General features: G+C 41.5%; 1 protein-coding gene across 3 annotated transcripts in view; it reads right to left on the reverse strand.

Moving 5' to 3' along the window:
* Positions 1 to 827: 827 nt before the first annotated feature.
* Positions 828 to 19,856, reverse strand: part of LOC117532683 (protein unc-13 homolog A-like) — a 35,081-nt gene continuing 16,052 nt past the window's right edge. The window contains exons 12-43 of one of the 3 annotated variants that reach the window (XM_034196102.1): positions 19,798 to 19,841; positions 18,533 to 18,611; positions 18,126 to 18,140; positions 17,951 to 18,025; positions 17,625 to 17,844; positions 16,735 to 16,962; positions 16,372 to 16,513; positions 16,018 to 16,187; positions 15,724 to 15,839; positions 14,957 to 15,120; positions 14,621 to 14,774; positions 13,431 to 13,496; positions 13,111 to 13,200; positions 12,708 to 12,842; positions 12,442 to 12,569; positions 11,270 to 11,355; positions 11,022 to 11,148; positions 10,836 to 10,932; positions 9,368 to 9,511; positions 9,196 to 9,273; positions 8,089 to 8,166; positions 7,917 to 8,005; positions 7,675 to 7,818; positions 7,128 to 7,251; positions 6,984 to 6,989; positions 6,516 to 6,572; positions 6,334 to 6,414; positions 5,321 to 5,468; positions 4,776 to 4,832; positions 3,756 to 3,842; positions 3,513 to 3,669; positions 828 to 2,805 (exon numbers count right to left, since the gene is read on the reverse strand). In XM_034196102.1, the coding sequence (XP_034051993.1) occupies positions 2,517 to 2,805; positions 3,513 to 3,669; positions 3,756 to 3,842; positions 4,776 to 4,832; positions 5,321 to 5,468; positions 6,334 to 6,414; positions 6,516 to 6,572; positions 6,984 to 6,989; positions 7,128 to 7,251; positions 7,675 to 7,818; positions 7,917 to 8,005; positions 8,089 to 8,166; positions 9,196 to 9,273; positions 9,368 to 9,511; positions 10,836 to 10,932; positions 11,022 to 11,148; positions 11,270 to 11,355; positions 12,442 to 12,569; positions 12,708 to 12,842; positions 13,111 to 13,200; positions 13,431 to 13,496; positions 14,621 to 14,774; positions 14,957 to 15,120; positions 15,724 to 15,839; positions 16,018 to 16,187; positions 16,372 to 16,513; positions 16,735 to 16,962; positions 17,625 to 17,844; positions 17,951 to 18,025; positions 18,126 to 18,140; positions 18,533 to 18,611; positions 19,798 to 19,841 (3,675 nt within the window). In that variant the 3' untranslated portion in view covers positions 828 to 2,516. Of the gene's footprint in view, positions 2,806 to 3,512; positions 3,670 to 3,755; positions 3,843 to 4,775; positions 4,833 to 5,320; positions 5,469 to 6,333; positions 6,415 to 6,515; positions 6,573 to 6,983; positions 6,990 to 7,127; positions 7,252 to 7,674; positions 7,819 to 7,916; positions 8,006 to 8,088; positions 8,167 to 9,195; positions 9,274 to 9,367; positions 9,512 to 10,835; positions 10,933 to 11,021; positions 11,149 to 11,269; positions 11,356 to 12,441; positions 12,570 to 12,707; positions 12,843 to 13,110; positions 13,201 to 13,430; positions 13,500 to 14,620; positions 14,775 to 14,956; positions 15,121 to 15,723; positions 15,840 to 16,017; positions 16,188 to 16,371; positions 16,514 to 16,734; positions 16,963 to 17,624; positions 17,845 to 17,950; positions 18,026 to 18,125; positions 18,141 to 18,532; positions 18,612 to 19,797; positions 19,842 to 19,856 lie in introns of all 3 variants that reach the window. The other 2 variants (XM_034196101.1, XM_034196103.1) reach the window with 2 other exon arrangements.

The raw sequence follows: 19,856 nt of genomic DNA on the forward strand, positions 1-19,856 counted from the left end.
ATTACTTATTGGAATTATTGGTGGAAAGATTTCCTTCATTTACTTCAACATTTAAAAAAAAATCTTCTCGGGGGAGCTTGCCCCCGGACCCCCCTAGAGGAGGTGAGGTCCACCACCTGCCCACACCCCCTGTTAAATTGTCTCAGCCACATTAAGGATGCTTCCTACGCCCATGTTTTATTCCATGTGTCAAGTCAGGCAAATTGGGTCCAAATGTTATTGCATCTATGATCTGTTAACATTAAAATCACTAAATATATGCCGTAACTATTTTGCTCTAGGCAACTCAAGGGCTCAGGTAATGTGATTACTATATGAATAATTGTCCAAAATAACATAAAATGCATAGTGTTTTTTTTTGTCTGTCAATTCCCCCCAGTCCGCCCCTGGATGTGTGTGTAGTCAGTGCGCGAGTGTGTGTGCAGTGTTCATACATACATGGAGCAGGCAACCAACGAGCCCCAAACTGGATAATGGCTCATGTTATTTTTCATACTTTTCTAACGTGAAATGTAGAGTTTAGTCTTGAGCCTTGGGATTACTTAATCAACTCATTAAAAACAATGTAACTGCACTGCGTGTTAAACGGGACGGAAAGCTTATTTCAAAAGCCGATTCTCCTAAAAATTGAGTTGGGACAGCATGAGTTGCTGTCCCAGTGCTATTCGTGGTTTTGGATTGAAATGTCCCTCAGATCATAGACAGAAGGCTTAGCTGAGGATAAGTGACATTCAGAAGCTTTGTTTTTGGTAGAAATAAACAGTATTCAGTAAAGACAACATGTGACAGGCCAGCACTGACCTCATTAAGTAGGTCATCAGAACCTCTGAGTGTTGCTCACCTTTATGCAGTTAAAGGTAACAGATTTATTGATGCACATGACAAGACTGAAACCAACACAACATAGATGCTTGGCGGTGACTCCGATGGCTTCTTTCTTTGAAAAAATACATGAGCTCTGGTTCGTGCAAATTTGGTCCTAAAGGCAAATAGGAATTCAAGGACAAAACACGTTCCCTCTTATTTAAAAAGTGACAAATATCTTACACACTTCCACCGGGAATGGGAATTTTATGATTCCATGAATAAAGGTAGATAGAATAAAGAAGAATCATACGTTTTCCATTCCTTGGATCTGGATATTGCAGTTGGTGCTCCTGTATTTATACTGACAGCGCATACATTAAGGGTGTCTATACAATATATTGCTCACAATCTCAGAGCCCATTTACCCCCCCCCCCCCACACACACACACACACACGATAACAAAAGAAACAGGGGGTTTGCTCTTCGTAAAAAGAACATAGGAACAAACCACTATTGCCTTAAAGAGATGAGTTTGGTGTGCAGGTGATCGGAGCCGTGTCCTTCAGCATCGCGTCCTCTGGGCTTCTCCTCAGTGTCATTCATGAAAGACAATCGCAGAGAGTGGTATTGTTTATGTAGACGGGTGGGCACGTGGGGAAGCCTCCTGGTCTTTTTATCAACTGAATCTTTGAAAGGATGCGTAAAGTGACCCCCCGTCCGCTGATCATCCTGTAGCCCTTTTTGGAGTAAATGTGCACTCTAGGGGTGTGGATGTGTTCGACACTGGGGTATTGCTCCGTTTATCATGATGTGAAGAAAGATTTTTTTTGTATATATAAACTTTGTGGCCACAACCTTCATCTCTACACATCATCATCAGTTTCTCCATGATCATGACGGTTAGTTGGGTTATAAAACCTTATTACCAGGGATATATATGTATGCACCATGCTCACACAGGTAAAATATTGTAGGCACCCATCTTTTATGTTGGGGGGGATACAGCAACGTGAATCACAGTGTTCCTGGGTTCAACATGCAGGACATTACAGGACAGACTAGAAGTGACGTTGCCCCCCATGGATGCTGATCTAAGGTCAGTGTTTTCTCTCTATTTTAGATTTTGGAGCAAAAGGGTACCGATCTTAGATCTGTGCCTGACCTCCGACCAACACAACACATCACACCGTGGGAAAATTACGGGGGGGGGGGGGGGATTGGGGAGAAAGACTGACAGACTTGAAGAACGACACACAGTCAGGCAGGCAAGCAGACGGACAAACAGAGCTAGACAAGAACCGCTCTCTGAAGACAAAGAGAAGCAAAAGTGCAAAGTGGTCGTCCTCGATCTATCAACAAGGTTCAGTTGTGGCTCTGCGTTGCATTATATCACGTCTAAATGTACAGCGTATAAAAGGTGTGATGCGTTCTGGGAGAGATTGAGTGACAAGTGCTTTCTAATGTGAGGCTAAACTGAAGTGGAAAAATGAATTATGAATAATTATAAACATATTCCTCCATGTTTTGCATTGATAACATTGCAATGTAAATGTTGCATAATGTATGCAGATATATGTACAATAGAGCATGTGTGTGCTTGTGAATTGCACATGGTTGTCTATCTATGCAGGTGTGACTTCTATATGTGTGCATAATGCTATGTCTCTGGGTTGTTGTGCACACGCATGTCTTTGCTCCCCCCCCCCCCTCAGCTGCGACCCTCCTCCGCTGAGCGCTGGTCCGACTTGAGCTTGACGAACTCCTTGGCCACCTCGTCGTTGTTGCGCTGAGAGAGGATGCGCAGCACGGTGAGGCCCGTCTCGTCCATGTGGACGCGGCGGCCCAGCGGCATCCAGAGCGTCACGCTGCCCTTGCTGGCGATGTCTTTCAGCTGCACCACGGACATGCCCACCGTGCGGTCCTCTCGGGCGAAGCAGTAGTCCTTCACACACACCTGCAGCTCGTAGCTCTCCGGACCCACCTCCGTGCCCAATGCGCTGAAACAACACACAGTCATATCCTTGTTTTACTACACGTCTGTCTGCATTTTACTAACACTCAAGAATTAACAAACTCTTCCGGTACATACGAGTCAACCAAAATAGCACACACCCTGTAGTTTTAATAACCTGCTACATTTGGAACCCAACTGATGTCCTTATCATACACTTTGACTTAACCCTGCACTAAGGCAAAACAAACGTACCCTAATCTATAAATGGAAGAATGGTAGAGCCAGGAGAGAGAATCTAAAGGTCAAACATGGAAAGAGAGGAGACTCTGAGAGTGTGATGTTTAGTAGTGTGTCTAACGTGTACACGTAAGCACATAGGAGAATCTAAGTAGATACATGTGTATACGAATGTATAGGTGTGTGCGTATGTCTGCTATTATACAAAAAAAACTAAGAAAAAACTAAAAACAAAATAAAATAAAAGTTATGGAGTACATTGCCTGAGACTATTAACTCATAAATGATACACATGTTGTTTTTATCTCGTCTTCACTGTATTCTTTATTTTGTCTATTTATAGTAAGAGGGTTAAGTTAATATGCTCTGTTGCATCTTTACTAAGTTATTTAGAGGAACCTGATGGATGTTAAATGGACAAAGAAGTTGATTTTTTCCCACTACTTAGCATATAGTATAAAGTATATAGTATACAGTATATATAATTCATAGAGCAGACGGGATGATACTCACTACTGAAAGCTCTCAATGAACTTGGGGGACCAGGCGTTGTTTTTGGACTTGGTGGCAAACTTCCTCTTCTTGTCGCTGAGGTGAGGGCCGATGATGTAGACCTCCACGAAGGGCCTGAAGCCCTGAGCCTTCCACTTCAGGTCGTTGGCAGCCACCACTGGAGGGACAGACAGAGGTTAAGGTAAAGAAGCAATGTAGGAGAATACAAGGACATTTGCACAGCGATGCAGTCTTTGTTTCTACCTTTGATGCCGATCTTGTGCTCTCCATTCGGTTGGGGTAAAATGTCCACGCACATGATGACCTCACCCACAGCATCCACTCCAGATGCTGTAAAGACATACTCAGTGATTACTCTTATTTATATAATGACTTCGTGTGCAGTCTAACATGTAGCACAGCTGATACTGTATTTATGACTCGAGGAATTGGGATGCGTCAGCAGAATGTGAACTAAATATAACACACACAGATACCATGTATACATCACTTCAGGGGACATTACATTGACTTACATGCATTTCCTGGAGACTTATCCTAACCTTAACCAACACATGCCTAACCCTAACCCTAACCAAGTCTTCACCCTGAAATTAATGATTCCCCTCATGGACCTCCATTTTGTCCCCATAAGGGAGGCGAGTCCCCACACGTGACTGTGTAAACAGATGTAGGTCCCCACAAGTATAGTAATGCCACACACACACACACACACACACACACACACACACACACACACACACACACACACACACACACACACACACACACACTAAGAGGAGCAGGACTTGGCTGGGCAAGGCAGCTTTTGTGCCAGTTTGACCGCTAAGCAAATGGCAAACTGTAACGCAGTGATGGCTGGTAATTTGTCTTATTCACAGTGAAAGAAAAAGAGAAATAAGCACCACCAAAAGCTAAAGTCCTTTTCATCAGCTGACAGTCTCTGCACAACATGGTCTTCTGTTCACTGCGTCTTAACTTCAAACCATCACCAGCTCACCTGATTTGGTCAATATCGTCCTGTGTGCATTCTTCATATATAACATGCTTCATCTACCACAGACAGTTCTTAATGCCTTTTCTCAATCAGCTGATAAATAGGAGTTCAACCTGGAAAGTAAAACCCAGAAATAGCGTGCCGAGGGGCTAACGCTGCTCCGGTTATCTTTGCCCTCTGACAGTTTGCCCCCTCAGATGTCTGAGCTGCTGCAGGTTACCGTGGGGACAAACAGCTGTGACGTCACACTGCTGGTCAACACTTACGTTTCTCTGGTGGTGTGTCTTCATTTGCCGTGCACCTGAGCCCTTTCCCTCCGTGGACTGAGAGGAGGCATGGGAAATAAAGCATTAGAGGATGAAAATGCTCATAAGTACAACATGTAGAAAGCATTCTTTATAAATACTGCAAATGAAAGTGTTGTGCTGATGTTTTAAACACTTGACAACTAGCGTCCTTGAGCAAGACATTTAAAGTATTTATTATTCCTGTTTTCTGATAATCATGACTTCAATAGTGTGTAGTGTGCGTTGGTGTTGCTACTGTAGTTCACTAAAGCAATGAGCAAAACATTTTCTTCCAACACTGTAGGCAAGTTATTCTATTAAACTCACAATCCAGTTTTGATTCCATAAACCGTAGTAAGTAAGAAAAAGAAGTGGAGATCTTTGAGAGTCACCAAAGAATGTTTGTGTAAAATGCTTCTTTGTGACTGTGTGACTGTGTGTGTGTGTGTGTGTGTGTGTGTGTGTGTGTGTGTGTGTGTGTGTGTGTGTGTGTGTGTGTGTATTGTTTCTACTTGAGGTCGTACCCTGAGCGCTCTGCGAGAGGACAAACTTCCTGATGAGCTTGTCTGTTGCCTGGGTGTACAGAGACAAGGCGTAGCGCAGAGACTGCAGGTCTGGACTCTTCTCCAAGAACGTCTTCTTCAGGCCCACACCACCAGCGTGGAAGTATTGCTGTAACAGATGAGACAACACACGCGTATTGTAGAGAGCCAGAAAGACACACAGAGGCTAAAACACAGAGAAGTGGAAAATGTACAAATGTGACACAACTAGTTTCAGACCTGGAGCTACGGAGACAAGGTGGTGTAAAGCAGGTTTGGCAACTCAAACACCTCTAAGATAAATGATGTTGAAAATAACATTGTCTTATTTCTTATTTTATTTATATTAATATACGGCATATGTCCTATTAGGTCAGATAAACGTGTTAAAGAATGACTAAAGTAAAAAAAAAAAAGGACCAGTATGTAGGATTAAGAAGATTTGTTTTAGCAGAAATTAAATACATTGTTTGTATTAGTGTATGATCACCTTAAGCTGAGACTGAGCTCTTTATCTCTACAAAGGGTTCTCTTCTTTACGCCCACCATTTTTCTACAGTAGCCAATAACAAATAAACCCTCCACGGGCTCTAGAGAGGGCCTGTTATGACTTTATACGAGGGATAAGTCAAGTGAGACGTGCCATTTCCCCCAAGCAACCAGTGGAGTCGCCCCCTGCTGGATACAATAAAGAATGCAGGTTTAAGGGACCCAAGCACTGGCTTGTGAGGTAGAGGCTGAGCATTCATTTGGTTGAAAGCAGTGAGCTTACCGCTAGATGCCACTAATTCCAACACATTGGACATTTAAAGCTTTCAGTTGAACCCCATTGTATGGTTTAAGAGCATCCCATTGTTCATTCTCTTGAACACAGAATATGACATACTCTGTTACTTTAGTATTTCTTCATGTTAAGCAAACACAAAATGTTGTTAAAATAAGAATCCAGCACCAACTCCTTGGCTGCTGTGTTTGTGGGACACAGTGTACTCTACCTTAATAGTGTCCAGAGCCAGCTCTATCACTGCACACTGTTTAGGACTGAGAGCTTTGGCCTCCTCTCGTCCCATGTGCTCCTGCAGGACAGATCAAACAGGGGTCAGTCTTTTGCTTTACTAAAATGTAGTAGATATTTCTTAGTACATTTGCTTTGTTTGCAGCGTTCTGTTTTCATCACCTTGAGTTTGGAAAGCTGACCCAGCTCCTTAGCAGCGTTGAAGATCATCTGAGTGCCCTGTGGTTGAGAGACGGACAGACAGGTGAGTGAAGAAACCTAAAAGGTGGTGTTTTAGAGATATGCAGTTGAGTGAGAGGTGAGTTCAAGAGGTTTAGTGAGGACAGACAGCTGCAGAAACAAGAGTTTGAAGAGTGAGGTGGAATAGGGTCAAACTACAAAGGTAAACTAATCTATCTATATTTTCAATAAACATTCAGAATTTAAAAAAATCGTCATCTTGAAAGACAATATAGGTTTTAGTGCCATGGTCATTATGCCTCTGGTGATGTGTGCTGCCATTTCAATTCAGGTTTGATGCACTGCTATCCACAGAGAAGGAGAACTTAAGACTGCAGAGGGTGGTGTTAAGACTCCTGCTAAAACACAGTGTTTCTTCATGCTAACAGAGGGCAACATACACATACTTACAATGACCTAAGAAAGGAAGGAAGGGAGAAAGAATGGTGTTAATGGCAGGAGCGATGGGTACATTAAAATGGAACAAAGCAATGAAAAGCATGGAAATTCAGAAGAAGAAAAAGGTGAAAAAAGAAGAGTGGATGTCTTACACACCGTCGTGTCAGTGAGAGTTGGAAGCACAATTGTTTTTTCCATTGTGTTCATCACCAGTTTCCAAAGCTCCTTCAGCACTCTCTTCAGGACGGTCTTCTCGCAGATCTTAGCGAACAGCGACAGGCTGAAACACAGAAACACAATCTCTCAGCTGCCAGACATGAGGGCAGAGCTGACACACACATTTCCATTCGTTTTTGGAGTGTGTGTGTGTGTGTGTGTGTGTATGTTGATATAGCTCACTTGCGAGACTTGTTTAAAAAGAAAATAGTTTCAGTATCTAAAACACTTTTTTTCAGTTGCTGAGTTGGAGAAAATCATTTTATCTTCTTCAAATCCTTTGTTCATTTATCAAAAGATTGAATGCTGTCTTTGTAACAAAACGGCATTCAATACATTCTTGTAACCATTCAAGAACTGGGTTTTAAAAGGTTTAAGTCATTATCTCCATGGAAATGTGATATTATTTGAAGAATCCTTTATTGCCTGAGACACATTCAGCTCAATTCTTCAGCCGTATTGATTTTTAATATCCAGCCGCACTTACTTGATGTCCAGGAAGTCCATGATGGGCTGCAGGACGTTGTCGGCATCCTGAACCACGCTGCCATTGGCCGGGACCGTCTGACCTTTGACCTGGGCGAGGATATCTCCCATCTGCCTGACGTTGTCCTCGATCTGGGGCTGGAAACTGCATCACCAAACAACAACAACAACAACATGTAAACAGACTGTGAAATCAGCAGGAGAAACTGGCCCAGCATCTCTCAGTTGGGATCAAACACACACCTGACCGCAAAGATGCGGCTGAGGTCGTCCATGACGCTGTTCAGTTTGTTCTGCAGCTCCTTGAGGAAGTCACTAGCTTCTAAATTGAGCTGGAAAAAGACAAATGGGATGATTACAAGAGCCATATCATAGAAACACAATCCCAACAATAAGAGCGTGTATGGAAACTCACATCTTTGCCCCCCATGGCCTCAAACATCTTCTCCAACTGAACTCTGAGCTGCTGGATGTTATTGATGATGATACACGGCTGAGGGGAGAAAGAGAACAATCATTACGATCATACTTGACTCTCCCTTCCTCTGTCTGCTCCCAGCGTTTTATTGTAATCAATCAGGGTTAGTCCTCCTAACTTTTTTTATTGCTTCTTTGGCGAAAAGAAGCCTTGGTGATGCAGAGCAGGAGGAGCAGGAGATATCAGTAATTACTCCTCCTGGGGGATCCTCGTCCCTCTGGGAGAGCTGCCCACTTTCCCCGAGGTTACACCACATTCAGCTAGTTACTCAACTCTAATTCACTTGGAAACACTGCAACCTGGGAATGGCTCTAACACTGAAGAGGAGTTTACTGTGCTAAAACCATCCTGACCACATACACCAATGCACTCTCTTGATGGAGCTTAAATCAGTCACAGCTATTTATTCCACTCTCACACATATCCATCTGTTACTGTGTTGTGCCAAACTTTCTACACACCGTCAATCGAATTAAAGAAAATATAAAGATTTTAGTTAGGAGGTCCATTTAAAAAACGTACATATGCTTAATATACTATTAAAATGTGCAAATCTGCATACATTTCTGGCGTATACATCTGATTATAGGAGCATTTAGGATTATATATATTTTGTATCCCTCTATAAATCAGAAAATAGTGTTAAAGCCACATGAAATTCATTGTTGCCATGTTCCTAGGAATCAAACCATATGAATCTGGCTACGATTGCCTGCAGAATATAGACAGGAATCAAATGTGCTACATAAGGATAAGTATGAGAAAAACAAGCCTTTTAAAATGCAAACCAATTTACCATACACTTCAAATGAATATGATACATCTTTTTGACTAATAGATATCACCATGAAACTTCCCCAGTTCATTTATAACAATAAGAGTATTGCATTACACGTTTTCTGAAATGTTTAATTGAGCACATGAGACATGATCTAATTCCAACTTCTTTTAGGTTGACAAAAAGCCCCACATGTCAACATTTAACATTGCATGAACTGTGTTTCTTGCCTGTACACCTTGCCTTACAACATCTCTAACACCTACCACTTTCTCCTTTTTGACATGATTGTGAAAGTCCTTTTCGATGATGTCAGCATAAGACAGCAGGACATTGCCAATGGTCTAAGAAAAGGACACAACATAATGGCATGAGGGCAAACTTACAGTGAAGAAAATACTCAGACATTCTGTGAGAGTGTGAACAGGTGAAAGTCACCTTGGCGAATCTCTTCATGTAGTTGCCAACAATCTGAGGGTCGGGACACTCCAGCTTGCGAATGATTTCAAAACTCTGATTGAGCTGAGAGAACACGTCCACCACCGAGCAGGAGAACAAAGCGTGCTCCGATGTGACCTGGAACTGCAGAGCCAGAAGAAAGGGGGGGGGGGGGGTGTTAGGAGCTGTTATGTGGTGCTGATGCTGCAAGTGATCTGAGCACGTCTAACACTGGAGGTAAGGGGGTTGAATTCCCCTGAGGGACACCCGTGGGAGAGGATCAGACAATGAAGCTGACCCCTCTCACGTGATCAAAAGATTTGTGAGGTGATTTTCTCTGAAAGCAATGGAGGTGATCACAGGGTTATGATGAGGAGCAGGGCCCTCATTAACAGGCGGCCATTAGTGAATAGTGTTATGGTATGTGAAGTGGCTGGGGGACCGCTGTTTTTCGCTGATACAGGAATGCAGAAGCTGCCTCTGGCGACAGTAATTGGACCCAAAGGAGTGCTGACATATGAGCTGAGAGAATCTTCAGCTGCTCGCATCGACCTTCTTTCTGTGTGGATATGTAGAGGCAATGAGACCCAGTGTGGAGCATCTGCATTTCTCCGCAGTAAAGTTTTTTTTTTCCATTTGCCTTTGGTATCGAGTCATTATTGATTGCCTTGAGGCCTTCAAGCCGCTCTTCTCAGCCTTGAATGTGCTGAGTCGGGAGAGATGGTGCAGTCTGCCTGAATTTTCATGAGAAATGCATGAATACATTTTTTGGGGGGATGCTGCAGGTAGGAGGGTCAAGTTTAGGCTCCAATACCGTATTTTCTTACCGTCTCAGCAGAATTTCATTGTTGAATTTAAGTGAAACATTAGTTTCGCATGACGAGGTGTTTCTTTCCTTTAAAAAAAATCTCTTTTCACTTCATTTTTTGGGTGGGCGGCAGTAGCTTGGCTTAGGAAGTGAATCACTCTAACATCCCTCAAGCTGCATGTCAATTGGTCGTGTGTGTGGGTGTGTGTGTGTGTGATTGAGAGTGTGAGTAAAAAATAACATGGAGATTCCTCTTTCTCTGCACACTTTGATGTAAAAAGCCAATATTGTTAGTTAAAGGAAAAGTTAAGACATAAGAAAGATGATCACTATGTAAGTAAGATTGATATCGCTTTCCTTCTGGTTAGTCAGCTGCTGAAGCAAGCTTCATACTGTACAGATGCGTGAGTGGTATCAATCTGTAACAGTAGCCTTTAACTAGGGATTAGGTTAGAAAACCTGAAACAGGGCATTCAAACTAACTAAAGATTTAACAATAAGGCGTTGTTGGGTGTGGTCTTGTATCTAGAGGTTGTGTTTTAAAGCACTCGCAAAAATACTAGCAACCAACTATTTATTTATTTTGTGACAACCCCTGTTAATTGCTTATTCTAGTATGTTAGCATTTTAAATATGAAGGATGCGGATGAAAGCATTTACCCCGTCTTTTTTGTCCCTCTCCAGAGCTCCATGCAGGAAATCTCTTGACACTTCTTCGTTCTCGTCCAACCACATGACGACAAACGGTTCAAACCAGCTGCAGAGGAAGGAACGAGCAGATGCAGCATGAGTGTCTGTGCCACGGTGTGAAAGGCAGGGTGTGGATGCTGTTTATAAGACACTTACGCTGGATACTCAGGTACGTGCTTCTGGAAAGTGTGCAGCTCTTTGCAGTACTCATTGTAGAGCCATTTCACCTTGAAGTGCAAGTTCATATAATCTGCGCTTTTACACAGGCGGTTCTTCTCATGCTCTGAGTATCAAAGAGAAAAAAGAATTAGTCCCACGTCACCACTGTTTCTCCATATAAAGTTGATGTACAAACACAAACAAATGACCGTTGACCCCCCACGACAACACACACAAACACCTACCCTCCATGGCGTATTTCATATCTTGTGCAAACATATTCCACATGACCTCGGCGCTGATCTTGCCCACGTTCAGTTCCTGGGGAAACCTGTGTGGGGCAGTACTCATGCTTAAATCACCCCTCTGTATCCAGCAATGCTACTCTATTATTTAACAAGAGAACCCAGTTTTATTATGTAACAACATTAGTGTTTCATCTGTATTTTTTATTTTAGACACTTTTATCCTCACCGACCCTCAAACCAGCCTTGAGTTTATTTAAATTCATAGAAGTATTAGATCCAAATCCAAACTAACCCCACCCAATAAAGTGTTTGTTCTACAGGAATGACTACTCTGATGACACAGCCTTTGCCGTAAGTGCGAATTGTAAGTGCAAATATGCATATGATTAAAATACATGTCATTGTTGATACAGTTAGAGGCTCGGTTTTTAAACATTTTGACATTCTAAGCCAGGGGTGACCAAACTACGGCCCGGGGGCCAAATGCAGCCCGCGGACCAACTTGAATCGGCCCTCAGCAAATCAAAAAGCATAATGACTTAAGTATAATAAACGTCTGCTTGTCTTATATTGTGCTTCTTAAATATATGTTCAAATACATTACACAGTATTCATGTGTTAATAAGCCCAATTTTCAAATGAATTCAGTCCATTAAAGTTAAAAACATTTTCTAACAAATCTAAGTTGATCAGAAAAAAGCCCAACAACTTATTTTCATAACAACCTTGAAATAAACCCTTCATATTTCCTCTTTTTACAACCAATCTGAGGCTTCTGCTTTAAGGGATGAGCTGCTAACACAATGAATGAAACCCTATGGAGAGCTGTCATGTAGGCAGTTTTTTTCTAACAGCATTTTCAAGTATCAAGAATAATTTACCTACATTGGATTGATTTTTCCAACTTATAACTGAACTTATGAGGGGCCCAGCCCTTTGTATATTTTTCTGTATGTGGCCCTCGGTAAAACAAGTTTGGACACCCCTGTTCTAAGCTATAGTAAGTACAAGGCAGCTTTTTTGACTGATTGGCTTGTTTTCTCTTCCCTCCTCTTATTCTATTACTAAATGAATCCCCTACAGCTGCTCAAAAAGTCTTGATCTTTTTCTAAACGTGCTGTTAAAAGCATGCAAAATGTGACTAATAAGGCCGATGATATGAGACTCACTGATTAAGGCAATGAGTGTAGGAGTTTTTGTCCTCCTCTATGATGGAGACGATGAGGGTGATGAGTTTGGACCAGAAGTCCAGATTTTTGGTGCTGGGACCCTGCTCATCTGGAGGGACTGCCTTCGACTGGAGACAGAGAAGAGATTATGGATTCATAGCGTAACAAAGGCATCCATCAAGAATTTCTTGCAGTGAGAAAACACTTGGTGGTATCACTCGCCAGCACACATACACAGTATATCTGCTTCATACACACAGACTTACAGGGTCCGTCTGATATTCCCTGTTGTAAAGGTCGTGGCAGTTGTTGAAGATGTACTCATAGGTGGAGTTGAGACAGGCTTTCACGCAGTCCTTCACCACCTGGCTCGCTCTGGGTGGACTCTGCAACTCCTGGACCTGAACACAAATGTTACACATATGGTTGAATACACACACTGATCTGAAAAAGTCAAACTAAAATGATTTAACAGCCTGACAAAGCCAAGCTGACACACCCTGTCACATGATAATAGCTTCACTTTGGATAGGGAAATGTTAAGATGAGTCTCAGTTGAAGGCTCAGGGCACTTTTCAGAAAGTACTGGAAAAGTGTTCCATGTTTGTTTTTTGGAGTTTAGTGCTAATGTGAAAGGAAATAAATGATCCATCTTTCAGTCATCCTTACCTTCATCCTGAAGAATGTGATGCTGGTCAACAGATCCACTGTAGACTTGAGGTCTTGTAGTCTTTCAGGACTGCTGGCAGGGAAGTTATTCTAAAAGCACATTCAACATTATAATTATAAACATGTTCACTTAAGGATTCCCTTTCTTCATGTAGTAAGATGAAGGGAATACATATTAGATTAGGAGTGGTCACACGAGAGCATAGACAATCTCATAGATGTGCACACACAAACAGCATAAACAGGCAGGGATCGTAGCATCAAGAGATGAAGATACAATATGTTTTGTATTTGTCATGAGAGAAAGAAGCAGTCAGTACCCGGTACATGGAGAGGTCGATCCTCAGGGAGTTGTGCAGCTGATCCAGCAGTTTGACAAACCTCTCCTTCTAAACAGGACAGACAAAAAAACAGAACAGACTCAGAATCCACGCCACTGCTGAAACTTGATCACTTGTTACCATTTAAATAAACAAACCCGAGGCCAAAACTGACGAGGCTCAGCTGATTGGACGTTCGGATAACGTGTCACGTTAAACAGACTTTCATCTACAGCCCAGGGGGACCAAGAGTTACTCATTTGTTTTTTTAGGGACAGCAGTTCTACATTACATGACTTTGTAGCTGTTTTATTTTCTCTGCCATACAATTGTTTTTTTAAATGTAAGAATTTACTTTGTACATTTTGAGTGGTAAAGTGTGCATTCATGAGCAATAAGACATATTTCAGGGGGAGAATACAGAGTTAAAAGAATACAAATGATTGAAGATAGTCATTAAATAAAATAAATAAAATAAATAAAATAAATAAAATAATAAATAAATAAAATAAATAAAATAAATAAAAAAATTAATTAAATAAATAAAATACATAAATAAATAAATAAATAAAATAAATAAAATAAATAAAATAAATAAAATAAATAAAATAAATAAAATAAAAATAAATAAAATAAATAAAATAAATAAAATAAATAAAATAAATAAAATAAATAAAATAAATAAAACTAAATCTACAAAGTAATACCTTCACAAAACATGGCCATGAGTTCCGTTCATTTAACTTTCAACACAATTCTGACGGCAACAAAAGAAAACGTATCTTTTTCACAACAAAACATGACTCAAAATCAACATTTCCTTTAAATCATTTGGGAAAATGGATAGGGCAGTTTGCCTTTTAGTCCTTTTTGAAACTCTGCCAAGAAAAGTCTTATCACTCATCACTTCCAAAATGTGCCCCAGGGATCGGCTTCCCCGAAACCTACACTGTTTCCAACATTTGGCATCTCCGCCAGCAAAGTGTTTTTTCTTATTTGATGTAATAAAGAAACAAATACAAATACTTTCATCCAAACTCCTTCCACACATGAGTTTGTGCCTCTTTGACACATTCAGAAAATCTTCATTTAATTTCTAAAGTTGACCTTCTCTGTCTGAGCTCCTCCTTAAAGGTAATTGTGTCTTTAGTTATAGCTAGTATAGTGACATTTATGAAGAAGGGACTCACGCCAAAGTTTGATGCAGCAAATCTGTCCGAGGCGGAAACATTGTTGGAGGACTGGGTGGTATGGGCGTAGTAAGCGTTGATGTTGGCAAGCAGAGTGCTCATCACTGCTGGCACTCCGGGACACATGTACTTGGAGGACAAGCAGGCGAAGTGGCTGTGGGGGGGAGTGGCAAAAAGGAAACACTCTTTATAATCATGTATTGGAAACAAGTATAACCTATATGTATGCATTATGAAACTATATACAAATAAGTGAATAAACCAATTCTTCAGAATAAGGATTTGATCTTATGTGATTTGTAGGTTCAGATTCAGAGTAATGTTTGAGGCACGTACGTCATGGCCTGGTAGATGGACTCTACTCCGTATCTCATGGCAAACTCGTCCACGATCTCCTGCGCCGTCTCCTCAAAATACACCTTCCACGCATCGTCCCCTTTGGCGTCAGGGATCTTTACCACGCCGCCATTCTGCTCCTCCGTGGTGTACTGGAACAGATGCTGAACAAAGACAAGGGACAGGACATTTAAAAAACAAATGCACATTGTAAAAAAACAATACATCTGAAAGACAGAGAGAGCCAGTTTTGGTACGTGTCTAAACGTTTTGTAAACTTGAACTGTCTGTCTTTACTTGTGTGGGGATTGTTGATGATTTGCTCCCTAGTGGGAATTTAATATTGTTATTGTGTTATGTTTTGTTTGGTGTTTCTTTTGCGTCTGGTACAATAAATACAAAATAACATCTGATCAGTCTGGAAAAAAAAAGGTGAGGCTAATGCCGTTTTCCAGTTCTTCATTAAAGTCAGGGTTGTAACTCATCTCATTCTATCCTATAGTGGTGTAGATTGATCAATAATTCCTGACAATTACTAATGAAGTCAACTGTAAGGATAAACCTCAGGTTGACAATGTTTTATTCATATAAAAAAAGCCCAATTCCCCTGGGTATTACAGCAGAAACATACATTCACAAAGTGATTAGTTGTGTTAATCTGGAAGGCAGAATTATTTGACTGTAACTCATTAACTCTAAAGGTTGCTGCTGCATAATTAATGTTTTATTTCAACTGCAAATAACCAGAACTCCTTTAGGAGACTGACCTCGTGTAGACAGGTGTACTGGACGTGGTAAGGGGACACCGTCTCCTCTCCTTTGATCTCCACACTTATGTGCATCCGGATGGCTCCTGACACGGCAGACTTATCCGTTCTCTTGTCTGTCAAATCAAAGTAAGACATACATGCTTCCTTAGTTGGCTGAACTCTGTTCCATCTACAAGAGACAAGCACTTCAATTATCTGCTCCTTGTTCTGTTATCTACGCTCCACTTGCTGCTCCTCTCATCTGTCTCTAATTCCCGGCAGTCTTTTCTCTTATCTTTCTCGAAAACTCACCCAGGTTGTACCAAACGTCCATCTCCCCGCTCAGAGTCCGCACTTCGATGATGGTTTGGCCCAGGAAGTCATCGCTCTCACGTTTGAACCTCTGTTTTACACGAGACTTGATGTCGTCATCCTCGTCCCACACGCGAACCTTGATGCGGTCCGACGAGTTGTGGCATTCACTGGATGAGGCAGAATTTTTAGGGGCAAAAAAGAGGAAGTCAACAATGGCAATAAAAACATGGACAAAAAAAGAGTCTCTTACACAATACATTTGCTAAGATATAACCTTGAATAAGAGCATGGCGCATTTTATGCTATTATCATAATACATCAAATGAAATGTCAGCATTTGACTGTACTCACAAGTGGAAGTTTTCTTCCCAGACGGGGTTGAGGTTTCCGTAGATGGTCTTGGTTCTAATCTTGGTCTTCCCCACTTGAACAGTGACATAAGGGTCACTGGAGCCGGTTTTGTCTTTAGCCTGCAGGCCCTGAGCACATGCCACTGGGGAAAAGACATCAAAACCATTCAACAAAAACCCATACAGTTGTCTGACTCAACATTTTTTATATATCATTGTTTTCAAAAGAAAACAACAACAACGTCACATTAAATCAATACCACAAGCAGCATGTTTTATTGCTATATCCCAAAATCGCACATTTTCCTGAATGCCCTGTATGTGTGTATGTAATGTAGCATACAGTATGACACCCTTAACTCACCCGTGATGCTGATCTTCGCTGACCATTTGGACGTCCCATCAAGCACGCTCTGCTTGATTTGTTTCATCTGTGCGCCGTGTGTTGTTTTGTCGAGGGCGAACACTTCCAGGATGAGCTCGAAGATCTCTGGTTTGTTCCTCTCTCTGATCTTCATGCGGTCCTTCAGGACCATGATGATGTTCTGGGTTCGGTCCTCCGCCCCGTGTTTGGAGCTCTTTTCTGCAGCTCCTGATGGGACAGAGGAATAAAGAGAAGGATGTAAGGCCCATAGGCTAGCAGCTTAACTCCTGTTATGCTCTAACAACTAACCGATCTACTTAAAGCTGAGTCGCAAGTTAAGGCACTCGATTTTGAGATTCTTTGACATTTCTTGGCCAGGGATCAAACCCCAAACCTTCCAATACTATGGTGGAAACCTTATCCACTCAACCACTGATCTGGTCAGGAAATAGTAGAAAGTCAGAGAGTGGAGGACCAACAGATGTTGTTGGCTCCAAGATCTTACGAGACTCTTTGGAGACAGCAGAGTGATAAATTATGCATTGCATAGATTGACTCCAAAATCAGTATGGGAATTGGATAAGTCACGCCGTGTGGAGCCTGAATTACAAAAAGCAGTATGGATGCAAAGGCTATGGGTAGAAGGGAGAGAGAGGCAGGGGTATGACAGCACATTACTCAGGAGACAAATTAGAAAGGAAGAGGAAGTAAAAATGTGAGAGCGGATAGAGGACGAGAATAATGCGATGTCAATCAGGCAGAAGGATACAGAGGAGGAGCTAAAATGTGTTTGGAATTTGTGTGGATGGCTGAGTATACTGAAGTTAAAAATGTGCATATGTTCAAAAGTGTGTGGTGGTGCATGTGTGCAAAGATGCTTCCGTCCTTACTCTGCAGACAGTCAGCGTTGAGCAGATCCTGGCACTTATCGTGGCATTTGACGCCGCACTCGGAGCAGCGCATGCCTTGTCGCGCGATGCCCCAGAGCAGCCCCTCGCATTCGTAGCAGTAGGTGGGGGTGGTGGCGGTCCACACCTCGAAGTTGTGTGGCGTAGTGGAGGAGATGGGGTAGATCAGAGCCTGTAGAGTCTTTTTATAAACATGACTTTTCTGCAAAGGGCACAGAGGAGAGAAATGTGATAACCAGCAGCAATTAAAGTAAAAAAAACAAAACATGATGAACAGAATCGTTATGAAGATGGAGGAGGAAACCCACCAGCTCTTCATTGCCGAGGGTGGTGGAGGCCATGGCGGAGGTGATTCCTGCCTTACGAGAGTTCTGCACGAGAGACTGGAAACAAGAGGGCAAACAGAACAGTTTAAATGAACTGTAAACCTAAGATTTATAATTTATTAAGTGAACTATATATGTATTTTAAACAATCACTCACCATTGCCTGATGAATCTGGTCAGTGATGAAAAAGTGTAAAAGAAACAGAATATTTTAGAAACGTAATAAGACAAACGCTACAAGCAAATATGATGCATTGTGTGTGTTTGTGTGGTCCACCCTAACATAGATAGCAGAACAGTGTAACTACATGTACACATTGCTGTAGTTACATTAACCACCACATATATGCAAAGAAGTGAAATCCTTTTTGACGTAAGACGGGAAAAGGTACTATAGCTATAAACCTACTATAAAACAAAAGAGATAGAAATAGAGGTGTTGGTTTTAGAGGAACTGAGATTCAACTGAGGACCAATAATGTCTCCAAAAGTGATTCCAAGTCAACCTGCAATACCGGTGTGTATTATTGCTTGTTAGTGTGTGTGTCCATGACTGTGTCTCACCAGATCTCTGACAAGAGGAACGGCTTTCCTCTTGCGAAGGTCAGGCATGCTGTCAATACTGTAGAGTGCGCCTCCCATTCTGTATAAGAAATAGATGAACAATCATACATTTATATAAATATGTTCAGTAATATTTACAGTAGATAAAACAACTAAATTAAATCACGTTTTGTTACTATGAGGCAGATGTAATTATCCCTATGATTGTTTCTATTGCTACTCCATTAAACGACTTGACTGGAGAGTTTAATTACGCAGACTGCTTCGTCTCAAATAGTGGGAATGACACACACTCACTCACACACACACACACACGGCTTTAATTGCTGGGTTTCCATTTGGCTAACTTAGCACTTCTTTATTATTATGCAGCCTCAGTTCCACTCTGAGGTCTGCCTCATCTACAAATGACCTGCCAGCTAAGTCAGGGCAGCCCACTGCCGCTCAATACTCACTGGCCAAATGCCATGAGCGGAAGGAGGGTGTGGATCAGAATGAAATAGAAGGGAGGATTCCCGGACCAAAGGACGACATTTTAATATAATGGGGCGGTTGGTGGCAGGTTTCCACAATGATCAGAGCATAACTTTAATCGAGTTTAATTCATTCATTCGTTTAGCCAGGCTGGAGAGGATGTGGGGAACAATTGGCAACGTACACACACACATTCTTTACATGTCTATAACATTATTCAAACCCTTTTGGAAAGAGGATGAGGAAAGTACTTTTTTGATCATAACTAGGCTACACATTTTAAAATATATTTTTGGTATTAGTTTACTTGGAAAGATAATATTATTAATAATTTGCAGGTGATGGCCATGAAGCAGAAGACAATGTTGTGGAAACCATCAAATACATTGACCCTGAAGGACACATACATAAGCTAAATAAGAATTACCCCAAAGATAGACTTTACATTAAATCAATAAAGCCAAAGATTGGTGATAAGACATTCAAACCCCAATACTGCTTCTCCGACCTACACTATACCTCTCCCTTTCTTTCTTTTTTGTTGGATTGTTTGTTTGTTCTAGCTGGTTTGAGTTGTGTGTCTTCTATTTCAATATTGTATTAATTTAACTTGTATAACAGTAAAACAATATGCATTAAACCCTGAAGTAATCAAATATTTGGAAGATGATGGAAATAACTTTGCAATAAAGTATTTTCTAAAAAGCGAGACACAGATGGACTGATTGACTTATATGTGATTTGTAATCTGTTTCATGTTAGAGAAAAAAGAAGTGGCAGCAGACACTCACCCGCCTTTACCAAACCACAGCGAGCTGGTGGTCTCTCCTCTGGCCTGAGGGAGACAAAG

This window comes from Gymnodraco acuticeps, unplaced genomic scaffold (assembly GCF_902827175.1).
Source record: "Gymnodraco acuticeps unplaced genomic scaffold, fGymAcu1.1, whole genome shotgun sequence".
Taxonomy (NCBI): Eukaryota; Metazoa; Chordata; class Actinopteri; order Perciformes; family Bathydraconidae; genus Gymnodraco; species Gymnodraco acuticeps.